The following is a 21,633-nucleotide window of genomic DNA, read 5'->3' as shown; positions in this document are numbered from 1 at the left end:
TCACTGTTTCTTCTAATAATTACTGTACATTCGTAATAGAATGCATATTTCGCGAGACAATCTCACTTAAAATACTTGTATTTAATAATTATCAGATTACTGCAGTCGTTGATAACTACACACTATCAACCAAAATAGAGAGAATAGAATCTTATGCAACTATATTCTCACCATCTGTCACAATGACTTTTCATTACTTAAGAAAACATTGCGATTATAAAGAAGAGATGAAAAAACTTCACTTTCCCCTTAATCATGTTTCACAATTCAAACCGTATCCTTGGTGGCATATTAATGGGTCAGAGTTCATGGAGGGTCCGTAACTTCTTTCGCACGAATCGCTCTTAGTAGATGGCTTCTCAGTTCTGATTCAGGACTTCTCCACAGCGCGACCAGTTCTTCTTTATCAAGACGATCTAGAGGAGAGTTCCCACTGCCACCGTTGCTACCCCCAGAGATTGAATTTCTGGGGTTACAGCTGGGTGGAGGTGGTGGTGGAGGGATGTCATCGAATACTTCATCAAATTCCGACTGCGGCGATTCTCGACGAGCGTAATGCTCTAGTTGGTGTGGACTGAGTGATATAGAGGATGCAGATATCTCTTTACGACGACGCAGTTCACCTTCATTAGGACTGCTCTGATGCCTCCGTTTTCGTATCGGGCTCTTGCTGGGTTTCTCATGCCACTGTACGGGGACTTGTAGTTCTTTCTTCTGTTGAGATGAAGAACTACCACTACTGTAGTCGGTTTCTAAACGCTGCTGATGACTCTGTCGTCTCTTGAGCTGAGCTTTTCTGAACGTACTATACGGGCTAGGGGATCGAGGGATATTTATCTTCTCTGGATGGGGCATGCACTCAACTTCTACAGTGTGTTCACAAGTATCACTATCCTTATCTTTAACACTTTTTTCAGGAGTTGAATCAACACAAGTAACATTAACCTCGATTATCGATTCATAAGGCGTGAAGTCAGATCTTCTTGGTTTAGAAGGGTAAGATGTCTCTGAAATAGATTTAATTTCGTCCGTATTACTCATCACCTTATGGTTTTCTAAACTTCGACTCCGACCAGGTATAACGTTGAGATCACTTCTGCTTCGACTAGTACTAGGTATTGCTTCAGGAGGACTTGGCGTTCGAAGCCTTGGCCGACTTCTTGTGGTAACGGTATCTTTATTGCTCGTTTCTGAACGAATTCTTCTTCGGAACTTCGGGATAGTTGATGGTTTAAGTTTACTATTCGTAGGGCTTTGTTGAAATTTTGAGGTTGATACGGAAGGTAATGGACTTCTTGAGCGTGATCTGGCGAGAACCTCATGAGGTGAGCTGATATTAATAGCACTTTTACTCACCGGGCAGAGAGCATTGAGCCTGGCACCCACATTGGGATTCTCCTGGACGAAACTGGCACTGTACTGTCGCGGCTTCGTACTGATATTCAGATGACTGGAGCATTCTCGTACAGGACTGGTGTTAAGATGAGATAAATTGGGAGGGCGGGAACTGCTTAGGTCTACATTACTGGATCTACCTATGCTACTTATTCTGTCTTGTCGTGAACTCACGTCCAGATGACTGCTTCGTCTTGAATTGATATCTGGAGGGCTATTAGACCAACATCCACTCGAATCCTTGCTTAAACGTCTTCCAATTATCGTAGAGGGACATTCTAACCTGTTCTTTTGAGGATTGAAGATCATATCGGTACTAAACCGACGATCACCTCCGGAAGGGCTTTTCGATTTCGTCTTAGGACTAAATATGTCTTTAATGAACCCTCTGCTTTCTTGCGGCTGAGGGCTCTTTAACCTGTCCCTAGGACGAGGACTGGATTTAGGTTGTGGGCTTCTGCTCCTAAGTAACGCAGGGCTGAGTAGATTTTTCCCTAGCCTCGGGCTAGGGTTCAGACCTTCTGTTTCTGTAGGAACCTCCTCCCCTTCCGGTTCGGTGACCTCCGTCACGATGGGCATGTCTCGTTCCTCTTGCTGCACTCTGGCAAGGGACAGAACACCAGAATTACGTTGATGCAATGATAGTTCAGACACAATACATGCAATGCACAGGACTAAAATGTACAATGAAAGTTTTATAAAATATACACAAAACAATTACAGTAATTAAAAGGAAAGCGTTAATATAAGCACTTGGCATTTCAATTGGTCAATACGTGATAAATTTTTAAATTGGTTGAATAACCAATTCCTACTGCAGTAATATAATGAATGTGAAAATGTGTTAAGATATTTGTGGAATTATAACGTCTGCATAACTTCATCTGAATGGATTACATGTTTTGCACTGGTATACTGGTATACGATGTACGCTACTTACTATCACTTTACCTCATAAGGGGACCATGCAGAGAAATAAAATTTGAAGCAAGTCAGCGTAAAATGGACAACTGGGACCCTTGGAGGTGAATGCGCTGCCTAAACAGTTAGTCCTATTAATGATAGTGCCAACAAAATGTTATTAAAATTCAATTTCCTACATAAAGATTTATATGCATTTTCTTTCTAACTCAGCTCTAGAAAAATATTCCTTTAAGCGTTTTGGTGCATGGTTTACCTAATTAAACCCCAAATAATGGGCAAACTTAGTCTTTAGTATATTTTTCATATTTTTTTTGGTTTTAATGATACAAATATCTCTTCCTAGAAGTAAACAGGATACGATGCTCGAAGGAGCACATTTTTATTATAGCACCACAAATTTTATCTTCATATGTTGTATAGATGCCTTTGCTGGCGGAACCTAGTGTTTACACTGCACTAAGTCTTCTGGTATTGGCTAGAGCAATTTTGTTACTTTCATTGACCTGTCTCTGTCTTATCCTTGGCTTTGACAAAATGAAAGTGGCCGAGGTATGAGCGATGCTAGTAATGCCATTCCTTACGTAGCCAGTCCCTGCTATGAATGGTGTGAAACTGTTGCTCATAGGGTCGGTTGGTGCATGCATTTCAGTGGGCTTGGCAGACTGATATGTAATAGCAACTTCTGCCTCGGTAAGGAAAGCAACGGGAAACTACCTCACTCCTCATTTCCCTAGTACTCCTCTTCAGTGATGTCTAGGCCATCTATGACAGCTCATGGCGGAACTGTTGAGGATCCAACCAGCCTTCGAGCTGATGACTAAACATACATACATGTTGTATAGTTCTATGGCTCCTGTAAGTAGATTTCACCATCGCCTATCCATGTAAAAAACTGCTTCAAAAACGGTCCTTACGTCATCCCAAAAATATTTCCACGCGTTCTCCAATGTTGGATGTCATATATTCGTTTGCTATTCAGCATGCTTGACTTCTTTTAAATTTTGGAAACTATGACCAAGCGGACGAAGCCACAGGGTAGGAACGAGTTTTAAATGTAAAATCACACGCTAGATAAAAGATAAACTTACAATTAATCATGGAATTTATTTAGAACATTGGTATGAAACTCAACTGGAAAACCTAACATGATGTGAAAGGTTTAGGAAATGTCACAAAGTGATAAGGACCTGGCAGAGATGTATACTTAATTTTAGGTTGAAGAAATAAATGCGGTATTATTTATAATATATTGACCGACTGAAAAGCCATAGCTGTTCCTGCATTAACTCAAACATAACAATAGTGAAACTTATGGCTTCCATGAAAGACTATTTTAGACATTCCTCTATAATACTTATAGGGGTTCCACTGAAAGGATAACACAGGCCTGGAAAATTAGGCATCATACATAATTTTCTCACAATTCGTGCTGAACTTATAGTTACTTTACTACTGAATCCAAAAATTAGATCAGTTTGTCTCCATCACTTATCATCTACATTGGCACAACATGCATTTTCACTTTTAGCAATGTGAATGTATTGTTACTGAATTCAGTAGGGAAAAGTGATTAAACGACACATGTCCAGTATTTTTAGTAACATTTTCATAATTGACAACTCACATTAAATCAAATGCTCTCAGTGTCTTTTTCTTTTGTTGGTGAATCCTACTTTATACCAATATGATCATAGTCAGAAACCTGTAAGTTATGTTTCTGATGCTCACTAACAGGTTACTACAAAAATGAACATTAAGCCACTGGGTTGTGGATGGTGGAAAATTAACAACTTATTAATTCTATAAGCATAACAAAATTGAAATTTATGAAAAAATGGTGCGTGGTGTGCCATTTTTCAAAAATGTAATTTACGGCTTAAGCACATGAAAGTACAACACGGGGAACTAAAATTTAAAAAATCATCACTGGCCTGTGAATTAATTCTTGCAGTGTATTTTGGCTATATTTGGTTACAGGTAAATGACATCATGTAATCAATAAAACTATCGTAGCTACCAAACAATTTACATGATCATGCGTGACTTTCCATGCATTTGGTGCACATTCTTTATCCAAACATTTAACACGATCAGTGCTTTTCCGAGCAGCGCGAGAGCAACGAAAGAAAACATGCACTATGGGGATAGAGAGTGATGTCTAATAACGGAGACCCGGTTACTGTACGTGCAATAGTACACCAAGAACTATTGGTTCTCTCAAAGCCATGAGGACAGCGTAGGAAAGTATCATTCTGAGAGAATTGGTCATAACATTTTAACCATAAAAGGAATTTGTCTTATTAACATATCTCCTCGCTTATAATTTCTCTAGTAATAATAATAATAATAATAATAATAATAATAATAATAATAATAATAATAATAATAATAATAATAATAATAATAATAATAATAATAATAATAACCGTTGGTCTGTTTTGTTTGTTCTACGTGAGAAGTTTGGGATACAGGCATCAGCAAGTCCGTGTAGGTAGCGCGCGCGCGTGTGTGTGTGTGTGTGTGTGTGTGTGTGTGTGTGTGTGTGTACGTGTGAAGCTTTTGTTTGATACCCGTGTACCGATGTGTATATTTATAAATTGGAATGATATTTAGGAAGAAAGTGGCCGTGACCTACGTACATGTTAAGTGGTACTTGTAGGGTGGCTGAGAGTGGAAATTTAACCTATTTTTTTCGTAATTGTCTAGTCTGAGATAGCATCAACCTGTTCCTATTCTTAGATCAACTTAACATCAGAAATAATTACAGAGTAGGTATACATTCATTTTGATTATTTATACAGGGCGATGCTCCAAAGATATTTTCGCTCTTAGTAATGTTACCGAGGGACTAATACTGAACTTCGAATTCTGTTCCAGGCTATCAATATCATCTGAGACAATTTAAAATAGAACTATATTGTTTTCTATTCATAGCATTCGAGATACGTGCATTGGAAATTCAGGGGCGTAATTATTATTTTTAAAATTTTACAAGAGAAGAAAATCCTTCATTCACAAACAATGGAGCCTACTTGAATGCATCACTAACCAGAAGACCAAGACACACGGTACCGGTACCTACAAGGGTTCCTTCACCTTTTTCTGTATCCTGTAAATACATATTGTATGATTTAAAACGTTTAATGTCGTTGTAGGTAATAGGTAGAGAGGGAAAGGATATTCGATGTCTTTCAAAACACAACATTTATTTGAATAGGGCAACCCACGGTAGGCAAAGGAAATACGATGCTTTTTGAAGATATTCCATTTTCTCTAGAAGTACTTGTCAGATTATGAAAATAATTACACCTTTGACTTTGAAACGTCTATATGTCTAATTCTCGGTTTTGAAAATAATGTAGTTCCACTTAAAAACAAAGTATTTTAATCGTAAAAATAAGGCAAGTTCGATTATGAGCCTCTTGGTAACATTACTTAAAGTAAGAACACCCAACAGTACTGATTTTGTATATCTTTGAAGGTTTACGAGTTTTTTTGAGGTGAGTATTTAAACAGGCTCCCACTGAATTTTTTTTTTTTTTGCTAGGGGCTTTACGTCGCACCGACACAGAGAGGTCTTATGGCGACGATGGGATAGGAAAGGCCTAGGAGTTGGAAGGAAGCGGCCGTGGCCTTAATTAAGGTACAGCCCCAGCATTTGCCTGGTGTGAAAATGGTAAACCACGGAAAACCATCTTAAGGGCTGCCGATAGTGGGATTCGAACCTACTATCTCCCGGATGCAAGCTCACAGCCACGCGCCTCTACGCGCACGGCCAACTCGCCCGGTGAATAATAATTTAAGGAACAAATGAACTAATGTGGTGAAGCCTAAAATATACATTGAAGAATATAATATTTCAGCCGACTTTACTTGCATGTCGTATTCCTTAATATTTTAAATATCACATCTACTCCCGACCGAAATATTATGTGTAATCGAGTTTGAAGGTTGTTTATGAAATAACTAATAAACCTACAGAAAATACAATGACACCAGCATTTTCCTAGTTTCATTTCACGTTAGCTAAGGTAGACTTCGAATTTTTAATTTACATTTTAATATTCCTCATCGCAGGTGGAACGCAAAATGTGCCCGTTTTTGCTAGTTGTTTAAACCATGCGTCAAATTTAAGACATCGTTTCTCAGAAACCCATCATCTGATGGAATCCAATATTTTTTACAAGCTGCTTTACGTCGCACCGACACACTTAGGTCTTATGGCGATAATGGGACAGGAAAGGGCTAGGAGTGGAAGGAAACAGCCGTAGCCTAAATTAAGGTACAGCCCCAGCATTTTCCTGGTGTGAAAATGGGAAACCTCGGAAAACCATCTTCAGGTCTGCCAACGATGGGGCTGGAACCCACTATCTCCCGAATACTGGATACTGGCCACACTAAAGCGACTGCAGCTGTTGAGCTCGGTACGGAATCCAAATTAACACAATATATCGATATGCTTTATATATTGTTTATATATTTTTGAGATTTTATGTTTCCAAGTAAAGAGTTATCCATTTTGTAAGGTTACTATTTAAAAACTGTGAAAACTTCGAACTGTGAAGTGTGTTTCAGACGCATCAGACTGTGCCTTAATCCATTTAAAAGCCATAACTATTCCTAATAGTGATCATTACTTTGAAGTTATATAACGAACTGTGGTTCAAAGTGCACCTAACAGACTGTGGTTCAAAGTTCACGTAATAGACTGTGATTCTAAGTGCAATTATGAATGCTGTACATCATTAATTTGCGAATATTCAACTAACCAGACAGTGCTATTTTTTGACACTCACGATCAGTTGTCAATTGAACTTTCTCGTGTGTCCACAACCTTATACGACACCAGAAATCTTTTTTTTTGCTACTTGCTTTACGTCGCACCGACACAGATAGGTCTTATGGCGACGATGGGACAGGAACGGGCTAAGAGTGGGAAGGAAGCGGTCGTGGCCTTAATTAAGGTACAGCACAAGTATTTGCCTGGTGTGAAAATGGGAAACCACAGAAAACCATTTTCAGGGCTGCCGACAGTGGGGTTCGAACCTACTATCTCCCGAATACTGGACACTGGCCGCACTTAAGCGACTGTAGCTATCGAGCTCGGTACCAGAAATCTTGAACGAGTGTTAATACTCGTATCAACTCAACACCTGACTCGACGTTGTACATAGTACGTGGTACGACGTTGAAGATGGCACGTGGTTCGACGAGGTATGTAATACGTGGTACAGCGAGGGACATGGAACATGGTACGACGTTGGAGGTGGTACGTGGTTCGACGTGGTGCTGACAACATCGATGGAGTTCCAGTTGCTGTTCGTGGAACCGCATTCACCATTTCCAGCCTACGAAAATCTCTCAGCTGATACGAGTGCATTTCGCATTTTAAACTGGTAAAAGCAAGTGATTTCTTTAAAAACTATTTGTTGCACTAGACAGTTGCCGACTTAATGAAGAGGCACTTTTATTACTTTCAAATCATTTAAAGTGCTACGTTAACCACGAATGTTTATCTCATTACAAGTGCTAATTGAGTTTCCAGTGAAAATTAATTATTTAAACAGATTTTAGGTGCTTTAAAATAATTTCAAATTATTTAAATATTAACGTCAAGTGTAAAACTTAGAAAATAATTTAGGCACTGCATTGATATAAAAAGACTTTAGGTTTAAATATTACAGTGAAGTGTAAAACTTAGAAAAAGACTTTAGGCATTGATTTAGAGAGACTTTAGGTTTCACATGAGAGTAATTTTTGAAAACAAGTGTATATTCCAGAACATTCCAGAGACTTATAAAACCACGTTTAACTTACGAATTTCATGAAGAAATAAGTTTCTTTTTCACTTCATTCATAGCAAAGAATTTTTAGAATTACAATTTTGGTTGAATATACATGAAAGTATATATTTTTAAGTCATTTCTCAGTTTTAAATGAGAGATAAGAAGAAGATTATTTATGCGCCTAGAATTTTGAATAAATTTTCATTTAGCAAAATAACATCTATTATTTCGCTCTGCGAAGTCCTTTCTCTGTACCGGCTCCTAAGAATCGATCACTACCTGAGACCCCTCTCATGCTCCTTAGCGCAACAACTTTTCCTGGTACTGATTTCTGGTATTGATTCATAGAAAGAAGAATTACGGAGTGGAATAATTTACCAAGGGTGCCTACTGCTATATCGACACTAATTGGATAAATTTCTAACTTCTTTGAAGTTATTTAAGACAAGATCAAAAACCTAACGGACCGGGCGAGTTGGCCGTGCGTGTAGAGGCGCGCGGCTGTGAGCTTGCATCCGGGAGATAGTAGGTTCGAATCCCACTATCGGCAGCCCTGAAGATGGTTTTCCGTGGTTTCCCATTTTCACACCAGGCAAATGCTGGGGCTGTACCTTAATTAAGGCCACGGCCGCTTCCTTCCAACTCCTAGGCCTTTCCTATCCCATCGTCGCCATAAGACCTATCTGTGTCGGTGCGACGTAAAGCCCCTAGCAAAAAAAAAACCCTAACGGGTAATCTGCCATTTGGACGACAGCCCTAAATTCAGTTGATTGAATTGAAACTGCTACTATTTGAAATGCATCAAGGAATATTTTAGAATGCAATCATATCTTACGTATTTCCTGGACCATACCAGTTCATAGAACAGGTATTGCTTATGTAAATATAGGCTACTTCTAGATAGCATTGGATATACTACCCCAAGTAAAGCATTCTTGAATAAAAATAGTAAACTGCTCAAACAATCTGTATAGAAATTTGTACGTTATTATTGACAACGTAGCAATTCAATTCGATAATCAGAAGGTTATGTTTATGTACCACAGGCTTGTTTACATTCAACCGATGTGTCGTTCATGTTGATTTTGTATTAAGGTCTGATAAAATGGAGATGGACTTGATGAAACTGAATGTATTATGGTTAGTTAAGTCGTCGAATAATATGTTCGTGTGTGGTCATACTTACGACTAACCAGTCTTCGGTATTGCTTCGGTTCTAGACGGACTAATAATAAGTCTTCATTGGGTTACTCAGGATAATTACATGTTCAATCAAACAATAACTACTAATCTGCATTTAGGGCAGTCGCCCAGGTGGCAGATTCCCTATCTGTTGTTTTCCTAGCCTTTTCTTAAATGATCGCAAAGACATTGGAAAATTATTGAACATTTACCTTGGTAAGTTATTCCAATCCCTAACTCCCCTTCCTATAAACGAATATTTGCCACAATTTGTCCTCTTGAATTCCAACTTTATCTTCATATTGTGATTTTTCTTATTTTTAAAGACACCACTCAAACTTATTCGTCTACTGATGTCCTCCCACGCCATCTCTCCACTGACAGCTCGGAACATTCCTCTTAATCGAGCAGCTCGTCTCCTTTGTCCCAAGTATTCCCAGCCCAAACTTTGCAACATTTTTGTAACGCAACTCTTTTGTCGGAAATCACCCAGTACAAATCGAGCTGCTTTTCTTTGGATTTTTTCCAGTTCTTGAATCAAGTAATCCTGGTGAGGGTCCCATACACTGGAACCATACTCTAGTTGGGGTCCTACCAGAGACTTATATGCACTCTCCTTTACATCCTTACTACAACCCCTAAATACCCTCATAACCATGTGCAGTGATCTGTACCTTTTATTAACAATCATTTTTATGTGATTACCCCAATGAAGGTATTTTCTTATATTAACACCTAGGTACTTACAATGATCCCCAAAAGGAACCTTCACCCCTCAACGCATTAATTAAAACTGAGAGGACTTTTCCTATTTGTGAAAATTACAACCGGACTTTTAACCCCGTTTTTCATCATACCATTGCCCACCGTCCATCTCACAGCATTTTCGAGGTCATTTTTTAGTTGCTCACAAACTTATTTATTACTCTGTACAGAATAACATCATCTGCAAAAAGCCTTATCTCTGATTCCACTACTTTACACATATCATTGATATATATAAGAAAACAAAGGTCCAATACTACTGCCTTGAGGAATTCCCCTGTTAATTATTACAGGGACAGATAAAGTTTGCCTACTCTAATTCTCTGAGGTCTATTTTCTAGAAATTTAGCCACCCATTCAGTCACTCTCTTGTCAAGTCCAGCTGCACTCATTTTTACCAGTAGTCTCCCATGATCTACCCTATCAAATGCCTTAGATAGGTCAATTGCGATACAGTCCATTTGACCTCCTGAATCCAGGATATCTGCTATATCTTGCTAGAATCCTACAAGTTGAGCTTCAGTGGAATAACCTTTCCTAAACCCAAACTGCCTTCTATCAAACCAGTTATTAATTGTGCAAACATGTCTAATATAATCAGAAAGAATGCTTTCCCAAAGCTTACATGCAATGCATGTCAAACTGACTGGCCTGTAGTTTTCAGCTTTATGTCTATCACCTTTTCCTTTATACACAGGGGCTACTATAACAACTTTCCATTCATTTGGTATAGCTCCTTCATGCAAACAATAATCAATTAAGTACTTCAGATATGATACTATATCCCAACCAATTGTCTTTAGTATATCCCCCAAAACCTTATGAATTCCAGCTGCTTTTTTAGTCTTCAAGTTTTGTTTCTTACTGTAAATATCATTGCTGTCATAGGTAAATTGTAATACTTCTTTAGTATTAGTCACCTCCTCTATCTGGACACTATCCTTGTAACCAACAATCTTTACATACTGCTGACTGAATACTTCTGCCTTTTGAAGATCCTCGCATACACACTCCCCTTGTTCATTAATGATTCCTGGAATGTCCTTCTTGGAACCTGTTTCTGCCTTAAAGTACCTATACATACTCTTCCATTTTTCGCTAAAATTTGTATGACCACCAATTATGCTTGCCATCATGTTATCCTTAGCTGACTTCTTTGCTAGATTCAATTTCCTAGTAAGTTCCTTCAATTTCTCCTTACTTCCATAACCATTTCTAACTCGTTTCGTTCCAACCTGCACTTCCTTCTTAGCCTCTTTACTTCTTTGTTATAATATATTGGATCTTTACCATTCCTTACCACCTTTAAAGGTACAAACCTATTTTCACATTCCTCAAAAATTGCTTTAAACCGACCCCAGAGTCTGTTTACATTTTTGTTTGCCATTTTCCAGCGATCATAGGTACTTTTTAAAAACTCCCTCATGCCTATTTTATCAGCCATATGGTACTGCCTAATAGTCCTAATTTTTATACCTTCCTCTCTTTCACATTTATTTTTAACTACGAAAAAAACAGCTATTTATGGATGATTTTAAATATTTGTGATAATTAATGGCTAGTTATTTCAGATTTGATTTGATATTATATGCAGAAACTACGTAGTAATTGGAATGTGTTCATATATGTTATTAATAATGCAGTTTTTAATAAATTGAGATATGAACCATCAAACGCATGACCACACATGAAGGATTGATACATTCCACGAATATGTATTTCGACATTTGTTATTCGACATGTGTTATTCGACATTTAGATATTTGTGCAATTAAAGTAAGATTTTGGGCCGATGTCCTTCGATGTTAGGCCCCTTTAAACAACAAGCATCATCATAAAAGTAAGATTTTCGATTTTTATACCCCGAATAGGTTGATTTACCCCAATGTTTTCATGAGATGTGGCATGACCAACATTTAATGTGATGATTTGATCTTCTTGAGTATATTAAGTTAAGTGATGACATTAGGACACACCGGTCATCTGTGGAAAACTATTAACAGCCACATAGTGCGGAAATGACGGAATATAGTATCATCTGACCACAAACCAGTCGCCGGATTTAAGTAATTTACATTATTCTTCATTTCTTTGAGACCACTCTGATACTTATGATTATTTGAGACTCGAACTAGGGAGGAATGTCATCAGATATTAAGGCTGATATAGTAGGTTAATCATAGACTTTCCCGTTGATATTTGTTCCATGATTCATGGTATTTCAACACTGCCTGTTATGTTTATTTCCTTTTCAGGTTACATGTTTAGTTTTGTATGACATTATTCCGTACGTTTATTCAGCTGTGTGTCTTCGTATGAGTTTTACCATAATGGAACAGGTGGATTTTATTGTGTGGTGTATTTGTTGTTCTTTGTTTACAGGTTCTCATACAGCGTTGCATTGTTGGTTTCTTTCTTCAAGTTAGAGTTGGACCTTGTAAATATATTTTAACATCTTAACAGAGATTTGATCTTGATTTTCCTTTTTTTTTCACGAGAGGAAGCATATGTTTTAGAGGGGTAAACGAATCCCTTACCCAGGGTTCTCCTCGTTAAGTGAAGATCAACATACATTACGTACAAACGTATTCAATGTTTTCAATGTAATACCAACTCAACGAATTTTATGGGCATCTTATGTCATTCAGGAACTTTTTATTCTTTCAATCATTTTGTAATTGTACATTTCAACAGTAATTAATAAATCTTCGTCGAGATGTTAGATAATATATGTAAGAGGGCACATTCCATCTCTAATGATAATATACAATCTATTCCTTGTTGGAAGCTACACAAGTATTTTTCTGTCCAACTGATTTCTGTGATGAGAGTCTCCAATTTTAATTTTCGCTCTTTAAAATATATTCCTCCAGATATTCCCAGTACTCGTCGTTCCTATCAATATACGGTCATATTTATCATACTAGATAAGAATATGACGTCATGTATGTCCTGTCATATAGAGTCCATCTATGATCTGAATGAATTGGATGATGGCTCTCTTGGTTCTTGCTGCTGAGCTTAGTCAGGGTGTGATGATGATGAAGCTTGTTTAAACGGGCCTAACATCTAGGTCATTCGTCCCAGTCAGGGTTGTGTATTAATTGTCGTATGGACATACAAATAGTGCACATATATGTATGTATGTATGTATGTATGTATGTATGTATGTATGTATGTATGTATGTATGTATGTATGTATGTATGTATGTATGTATGTATGTTATTGTGACCGTTCACAACGTCACCTATAGTATGTCATGATACCCATGAGATGAAATATGCTTTTTTCCGCGTCATTCTACGATAAAAACTGCCCAAGTTTGAATTTTTCCACCCGCTCCGGGATACGATTGGCAGTATCCTGATTCGCGCGACCCAACTCTAGTTGCTGGTAATTAGCAGCAAGGCGGTGCAAGAGCGCTTGTACTCGAAGTTTTCTCACTCCAACCACGAGCAAGACAGAAAGAGACGCGTTATCGCGTGACAGAGTATCTAGGTCACTAGCCGAGCCCGGGGAGTATATCCAACGTGAAAACTGACATTATACCCTATTTTCCTCATTCATTCACCACTGCCAACTCATCGAGTTCAATTGTTTTTCACCTGTTAATTTTTATAAATCGCAAGATACTCAATGGATAATCAAGTGCAAACATTCATTCGAATCACGGAATTTTTCACATAACTATGAGACCGAGAAGTGCTCTACTTAATTGAAAGAACGGTAACTACGCCGTAACACGGGCTCGCTTTAATGGTTACCAGATGTTGGACCCCAACCGTGGCAGGGAGTTCAAGGATTCCCCTAGTGTTCGTCATCATTCACCGACAGAGACAAAAGGACGCTTTTAAGATTGCTTGAGAATCTACGAAGCTATTTTAATAACATTCATTCAGTGAAAATTGGAATACAGGAGCTATAATTTGATATCCTGCTCGTCACTCTACGTTGCGTATTACCGGAGCACATTTTCAGAAGGTGTTGCATTTTACCCCCACTCTCAGAATCCGGGCATCTCGCCTATATAGGAAGAAGCTGAGAGGCAGACACCACCAGTTCATTTTCAGTGCAACGCCAGTTCGTTAGTAATTCGTCGTGATTTGTGTGAGAGTCGTTTATGAAGAAATAATTTTGTAAAGTGAGCAGTGCAATGCAGTGATGTATTAAAGTCTGTGAATGTATGTGGAAATAACCACAATCTAATTAAGCTGTTTGCGCGTACAGCGTGCCACTAACAAATATAATAGGAACGGTACGGAACCGTAATGTTCACTCTCCGTGTGTCGAAGAGGTCGTGCATTGAGCCTCATATATGCCTAAACTAATGCGGCCAAATTAACATAAATAGGCACGTATTTAGCGAAGTGTGTGGAGCGAGCGTGCTCGATATAAATGTGAATTACAAAGGAAGTGAATGAACGGCTCATTATTGTCATGGTTAAGGGCAGTGTCACGTTAAATCAATTTCTAATGCAGTAAAGAGCTCGACTTACGACTAAGTGCAACAGAATATGCCCGAAGTTCTGTCATGTGACACGAGAGTTTTAACCCAGCAGTGGCCTAACCAATGACGTTTTTAGGTGAACCAGTGGGTATTCAGGGCCTAGAATAGCTGTCTGACGTCTATAAAAGGGATTGGCAGGTGAGAAGAGAACAATGTCGGGCTTCAGAGACTTTATCGACATTGGGTTGGAATTGTTGTGCCATTGAGCAGGTCCAACCATGTATTTAAATTGTGATGTGTAACAAACTAACGCATTCACATGATATAACTTCCCCTCATTTACATAAGGAGTCTACAAGAACGTCGGAGCGAACGAGACATCTAGCCGTCTGCTGGAATTTGCCTAGTGTAGCAGAGACCGTCTGGAACGTCGCACGAGTTCAAGCCATCATGTTCGCGACTTGCCAGTTGATCACCAAAGAACTTCACATCGCTGAAGACGTCTTGATGTCCAAGTAATTCATGGCGTGCCCTCCTGTAAAGCTGTGTTCGTGGTATCCAGAAAGGCTGAGTACATTTCCAAATATTAAGTAGCTTTGAAGGTCGTTTCCTATTGTAAATATAAAGTAAATTTGCATGCAGATATAACGTAGATCGCCAATCTCCTATTTCAGAGGGATAATATTATTATTATTATTATTATTATTATTATTATTATTATAATATAAGGGTTTGGTAATGCATGACGTAATTACAAGGACCTTAGATTAGTTAAGGGTGAAGTGCTGTCAAGTAAAGTGGGCTTAAATATTCTGTAAAAATGACTCCAGTTATCATCTTCTCTATAGCAAATATGAGTCATCGAAGATCTCTCCGTAATAGATTTTCTTTTTTTGCATTTCACAAGCTCATAGGGAGTCCTTCTAACTAGTAATTAAGGCTGCTGTGAAACAACGGATGGAGACATGGGGTATCTATCGTCGTATTATTTAGCTTGTGAATGCGTGAGGTAATTTGGACCCGTATGGCAGGGTTTCATCATTGAATAGCATTGTAGTCGAGGTACCGAGTGGTGAAATGTGATGGCTAAGCGGGCTGTAGCCTTAAGGTATATTGTGAAGCAAGGATGTGAAGTTCCCCTGGAATTTGTTATTAAGATGTGCGAAGTGGATACCGCGCTATGAATATGTTGATTATGGCCGGATATAGAGCCGATATCAAATGTGATGCCATTATGGCCAGGAAGAAAAGAAGCGAGGTCATTTGCCGGGAAGCTATTGTATGAAAAGGCCCAGTGGCCCGCTCTTTGGAAGTGTGTCGTGGGCAGCTAACAGCTGGGTAATTTATGAGCCCGTCTATAGGGACGAACAAAAGCGTTTTCTCCACTGAAAGGGAACAAAATACAAGTAGCTGTTTCATTCCTCTCAGCACAACGATTACGTGCATCAATTTAAATATGACCAACGTCGCATAAATTCCAATGTGCATTAAAGGAAGGATCCCTCCAGTATCCAGTATTCGGGAGATAGTAGGTTCGAACCCCACTGTCGGCAGCCCTGAACATGGTTTTCCGTGGTTTCCCATTTTCACACCAGGCAAATGCTGGGCCTGTACCTTAATATTAAGGCCACGGCCGCTTCCTTCCCACTCCTATCCCTTCCCCGTCCCATCGTCGCTACAAGACCTATCTGTGTCGGTGCGACGTAAAGCAAGTAGCAAAAAAATATATTTCTTAATTATTTACAGCGTGTAGGGAGTTCCAGGTTAGATATACCCCGTCTCAGAAGATCCTGGGTTCATTACAGGAGACAGTGAAAGCTTACTGTTACCAACAGCGGGTGGCTTGTGCCATCTGTGCCTCATCGTGTGTATTTGGAGTGTATTTGCCCTTGTCTATCTCTTACAGGAAGTGCTATGATACTCTGTTTATGATGTTTGGTATTAAAGTCTCTTTATGCTTGTCCCTAGGTAGCAACGTTGTGTAAATAATGTCCTGTTATGTGTATTGATAAAAATCCTAATGAAATGAGCGTGTTTATTATATTGCCTATTCGGCAATGCTTAACTTAGGGAAGTGTTGGGATACGACTTTCAAAGGATTGGGAGTGTACATATTAGAAACATATGCTTATTTCAGTTCATCCGATTTTTGCAGACTTATATCGTAGCTTGATATTTGAAGATATTAATTCTCGGCAGGTAAACAGGATTATAGCAGGGTATGTCCATACTGATTAAATATGTGTGTAAAGTGATAAGTGTACGTGTAGAGTGAAATAATTCGAGAGGAAGCGCCTCTCTATGTCTGAGATAGTGTAAACAGTTCAAGAGGGAACGCCTCTTAAGTTTGAATAAGTGAACGTATAATGAAGTGTAGAGAAAGACTACCGAACATTTAAACGTCAAGATCACCTTAAATATCATATGTAAAGTGTGTTGTATGGCATATCCATGTTAGTAAGATGTGTTTCACTAGTATAGTAAAACTGTTATACAAGATATTGTGTCTCTTCTCATTAGTAATCAACTAATATTCCTATCATAATTAATATTCTCCTGCTATAAAAATTATTAGAAGATCACCGGCCCATCGGACGGTCCAGTCATCCCGATAATGCCCACCGACTCAGCTAGCGAATCATTCTAGTAGGGGGGCGGGGTGAGACTTCGACAACAGGGCTGAGTTCGAGGCTTACCGAAGGTGCTCCATTCTAATGTCATATTAGTGAATAACGGTAATGTGTTTATGTACTGAAACCTTGGACAGGTACAGTATGTATGTATGTATGTATGTATGTATGTATGTATGTATGCATGTATGTATGTATGTATGTATGTATGTAATGCACAGTCCTCAGCTCGAAGGCTGGTCGGATCCTCAACAGCTCCGCCATTAGCTGTCATAGATGGCGTAGGCATCACTGAAGAAGCCAATACAAACTAAAAAAAACAAGTGTATAAAACAACATAAAAACTGAAGCATTTTTAGAGCTGCCATTGGAGGGTCAAAGCACTCGCGAAAGAAAGGTAATTGGAATGTTTTTCATGACCTCTTAATACCATTTGTTCCAATGCTCACCGCAGGTAATTATTAAATACCAGAGGAAAATTTTAATCAAACGGCGCAGCAGATGTTAGTGTACATGCATCTTATAATCAACTCCGAGCGTAGCGTGGCATGGCGGGGTGTCCTGTGCTATCGCAGCAATGTCTCAAGACTTTCCCTGCAGCAGCCACCTACTTATCCGTATCATTCTTTTTTTTTTTTTGTTTTGCTAGGGGCTTTACGTCGCACCGACACAGATAGGTCTTATGGCGACGATGGGATAGGAAAGGCCTAGGAGTGGGAAGGAAGCGGCCGTGGCCTTAATTAAGGTACAGCCCCAGCATTTGCCTGGTGTGAAAATGGGAAACCATGGAAAACCATTTTCAGGGCTGCCGATAGTGGGATTCGAACCTACTATCTCCCGGATACAAGCTCACAGCCGCGCGCCTCTACACGCACGGCCAACTCGCCCGGTCCGTATCATTCTAACAAATACAAGTACAAAATGATATAAAACGTGAATTCATTCACGCATTTCACGGTCGTACAGTATAACCATTGGATATATAAAGATCACAACGCGATCAAGAATACAATTTTCCAACCACTCCGATCCGAGGAAAAGTTACCTTAAGGAATTGATACAATTTTTTTTTGGAAAAATAACATTTCGAAAATTTATGAAAACTATGTTAAACATTCAATTGTATACTGTGTTCAAATTTGGATTCGATCAGATGACGGGTTTCGGAGATACGATGTGTTAAATTTGACGCGTGGTTGAAACACGTTTGAAAACGGACATTTCTTGCGTTCCACCTGCGATATAAAAATTAACATATAAATTAAACCTTTGAAACATACGTGATCTAACGTGAAATGAAACGAGGAAAATGTTGGTGTTATTGGATGTTCTGTAGGCCTATTGGTTGTTTCATAAACAACCTACACACTCAAATAAACATAATATATTGGTCGACAGTAAAAAATAAGGGATGTTATTAGCTCAGTGGCTTAGCTACTAGCCTCACAAACGGAAGGCTGAGGTTCGAATCACAGTTCATCCTGGGTTAAGATTTTCGTATCAAGAATCCCGTTGCGTCAGGAAGGGCATCCGTTCTTAAACCCCTCGCGAAAACCAAAATGAGACTGAATGTCTCCAGCGACCCAATAAATAACAAGCCGAAGAACGTTTTTTATGACATCTAAATATAAAATAATAAACATGTGAAAATATGAAATTAGAACTTTCATAGATTCTTTAACTTCTAGCGCTTGATACATAGACAACGTTACAGAGACTCGTGGGATCTTCTTTAAAACTGCAGAATAATTGATACTTTACAAAACCAAACTGTTCTTCCCGTAATTAAGTAAGACTATTGTTAACTCTTTCTATAAATATAACAATACTGTTTCACGCTGCCATCAGTGCTCTAGAATCTTCAGAAACCAGTCTAGTTTACAAGCAAAGCAAAGCAAAGCAGTACAGTACTATACTGTGCTTAAGTACTTAGCCCTTAAGCAACAAATCAAGCACACCTTTTTGAATTTTGTGGTAGCATTCTTTCACAGTCACTGCAGAGCTTTCGACTTGTAGGGTAAAATTGATCATGTGATCAAAGTATATTTATATTACAACATTTCGTAAGGGCACGTTGAATTTCGTACAATATATTTATACAGTTCTAGAACGAAAGATTGTGAAAAGTTCGCAGAAAACGTTATGAAATATACGTTAAAAGTTGTATTGGACGAGAAGTAAGAACTCATAGTACATTCAAATGCATAAACTAACTTCAGTTTGTAGTTAGTTTGAAGCGTCGTGAAACTTTAGCTCTAAACTTGCCAAACGAGTTTATGGGTCGTAAAGACGTAATGCTCAGCTCTCATATACGAGTATCTACACACATATATACCGAAGGAGAGTATGAGCGGAGGATGTAGGTGATATTTGTTGTGAATTACTGCGTTTTGTCGTCCTTCAGTCTCTTGTTCATAATTCAGGTTTAAGTCAATGAAACATAACAATACCGAGCAACTAAATCTGTAACATATCGTACAAAGCTCTGCAGTTCTGGTGAGAAGCGTCTGTAGGTAGTTTAAGCATTATTCCTTACAACGTATTCTCAGAGAATATTCACTTGGTTTATACTAGGCCTCATTTTCTTGTATGAACTACATCAGGGTCCGCCTCTGTGGTGTAGTGGTTAGTGTGATTAGCTGCCAGCCCCTTCGATTCCCGGCTCTGCCACGAAATTTGAAAAGTGGTACGAGGGCTGGAACGGGGTTCACTCAGCCTCGGGAGGTCAACTGAGTATAGGTGGGTTCGATTCCCACCTCAGCCATCCTGGTTTTCCGTGGTTTCCCACTTCTCTTCCAGGCAAATGCCGGGAAGGTGCCTAACTTAAGGCCGCTTCCTTCCCTCTTCCTTGTCCATCCGTTCCAATCTTCCCATCCCCACCAAGGCCCCTGTTCAGCATAGCAGGTGAGGCCGCCTGGGCGAAGTACTGGCCATCCTCCCCAGTTGTATCCCGGACGCAGAGTCTGAAGCTCTAGGACACAGTCCTTGAGGCGGTAAAGGGGAGATCCCTCGCTGAGTCCGAGGGAAAAGCCAACCCTGGAGGATAAACAGAAGAAGAAGAAGAAGAAGAAGAAGAAGAACTGCATCAGGGATTGGTGTTATCAGGGGTTTGGCCAGAGGGGTGTTAATTCCATTGTGGAGATTTATCTCCCGTATGCAGTTTTCAGACTGTGCCTCTTATAATGGGCTTCTGATAAGTTCACGTGCAAACACCCCAGCGTCAGTGGGTAGGGTCTGACACATCCCACTCTGATGAGTCTAGTGTCAGACCTAAGACGAAACGCTGGTTGATAGATCAAACGCCTGAAAAGCCTTACATCTGATCTGTTTTTTTTTACAGATGACACAGTTACAAAAGTATCATTTATCACACAGTTTGTACAGACAGAAGTAAACAAGCCGGTGATTCCCTAGATGAAGAAGGACAGGTCATGATGAAGTGGTGAGCATAGTGTTTGAAACACGGATTAGAAATCAATGTGGCAAACAGTGTCAAGACTGTAGACAGGGTGAAAAAAACACCCTCGAAGTTTGAGAGAAGTTTTGTAGTAAGAAAAATTCACCTGATTTCAAGTGGAGTACGAAATTCAGAAGAAATCAATAGAAGAGTACTAATATTCTGAGTTGCAACCGCCAACGTGAGGAAAATATGGAAGGAAAACAAATTAACAACAAACTCCATTTAGTAAACGCTCTGATATTTCCTATCCACCAAATATACTGCTGAAACGTTGACCATCGAGAAAACAGATAGGAAGAAAATAAATTTGAAATGTAGGTCTTTTGATGGGTCCTGCAGATATCGTAGATAGAACAGCGAGCTAAGGCTTATGTTCTAGAAAATCTTCAAGTGAAGGAGAGACTATGACTATGCATGTTTGAGATTCTTCGGTCACACCTCGCAATGATATTGTGGACATGCCGCCATATCCTGTCAAGGTTATACGATTTGAAGAAGGAAAAACGAAGAAGGAGAAGGAGTCGAAGGTCTGGGGTTCAAAATTTCGATGACTGTCTCTTATTAGAGGATGCGTCCTCAATGGGGCGGAAAAGGTACACTACGTTGCCATTAATGACTAGGCGTCAGGCTCCATGGCTAAAAGGTTAGCGTGCTGGCCTTTGGTCACAGAGGTCCTGGGTTCGATTCTTGACAGGGTCAGGAATTTTAACCATCATTGGTTAATTTAGTTGGCACGGGGTCTGGGTGTATGTATCGTCTTCATAAGCATTTCATCCTCATCACGACGTCCGGGTCACCTACGGGCGTCAAATCAAAAGACCTGCACCTGGCGAGCCGAACATGTCCTCGGACACTTCCCGCACTAAAAGCCATACGCCTTTTCAATGACTAGACACCTCCTGAAAGGAAAGTAAACTGATCGAATATGCCATCAAGTATGTTGTGAGCGTGAACGAAAGTAATTGTTTCCACTGTGAAATTTAGCCGAGGTGGCATTATAATGTTGACATGTTTTTCGTGGTTTGGTCTTAGTCCACTGGTTT

The 21,633-nt window shown here is 39.3% G+C and overlaps 1 protein-coding gene across 1 annotated transcript in view; it reads right to left on the bottom strand.

Moving 5' to 3' along the window:
- Window positions 1–306: 306 nt before the first annotated feature.
- Window positions 307–21,633, bottom strand: part of LOC136858200 (uncharacterized) — a 490,315-nt gene continuing 468,988 nt past the window's right edge. The window contains exon 14 of the mRNA XM_068225417.1: window positions 307–1,996. Coding sequence (XP_068081518.1) covers window positions 307–1,996 — 1,690 coding nt within the window. The remainder of the gene's footprint in view (window positions 1,997–21,633) is intronic.

The sequence above is a fragment of the Anabrus simplex genome, chromosome 1 (genome assembly GCF_040414725.1).
Source record: "Anabrus simplex isolate iqAnaSimp1 chromosome 1, ASM4041472v1, whole genome shotgun sequence".
Taxonomy (NCBI): Eukaryota; Metazoa; Arthropoda; class Insecta; order Orthoptera; family Tettigoniidae; genus Anabrus; species Anabrus simplex.
The sequence above is the reverse complement of the archived record's forward strand: the minus strand, read 5'-3'. Positions and strand labels throughout refer to the sequence as shown.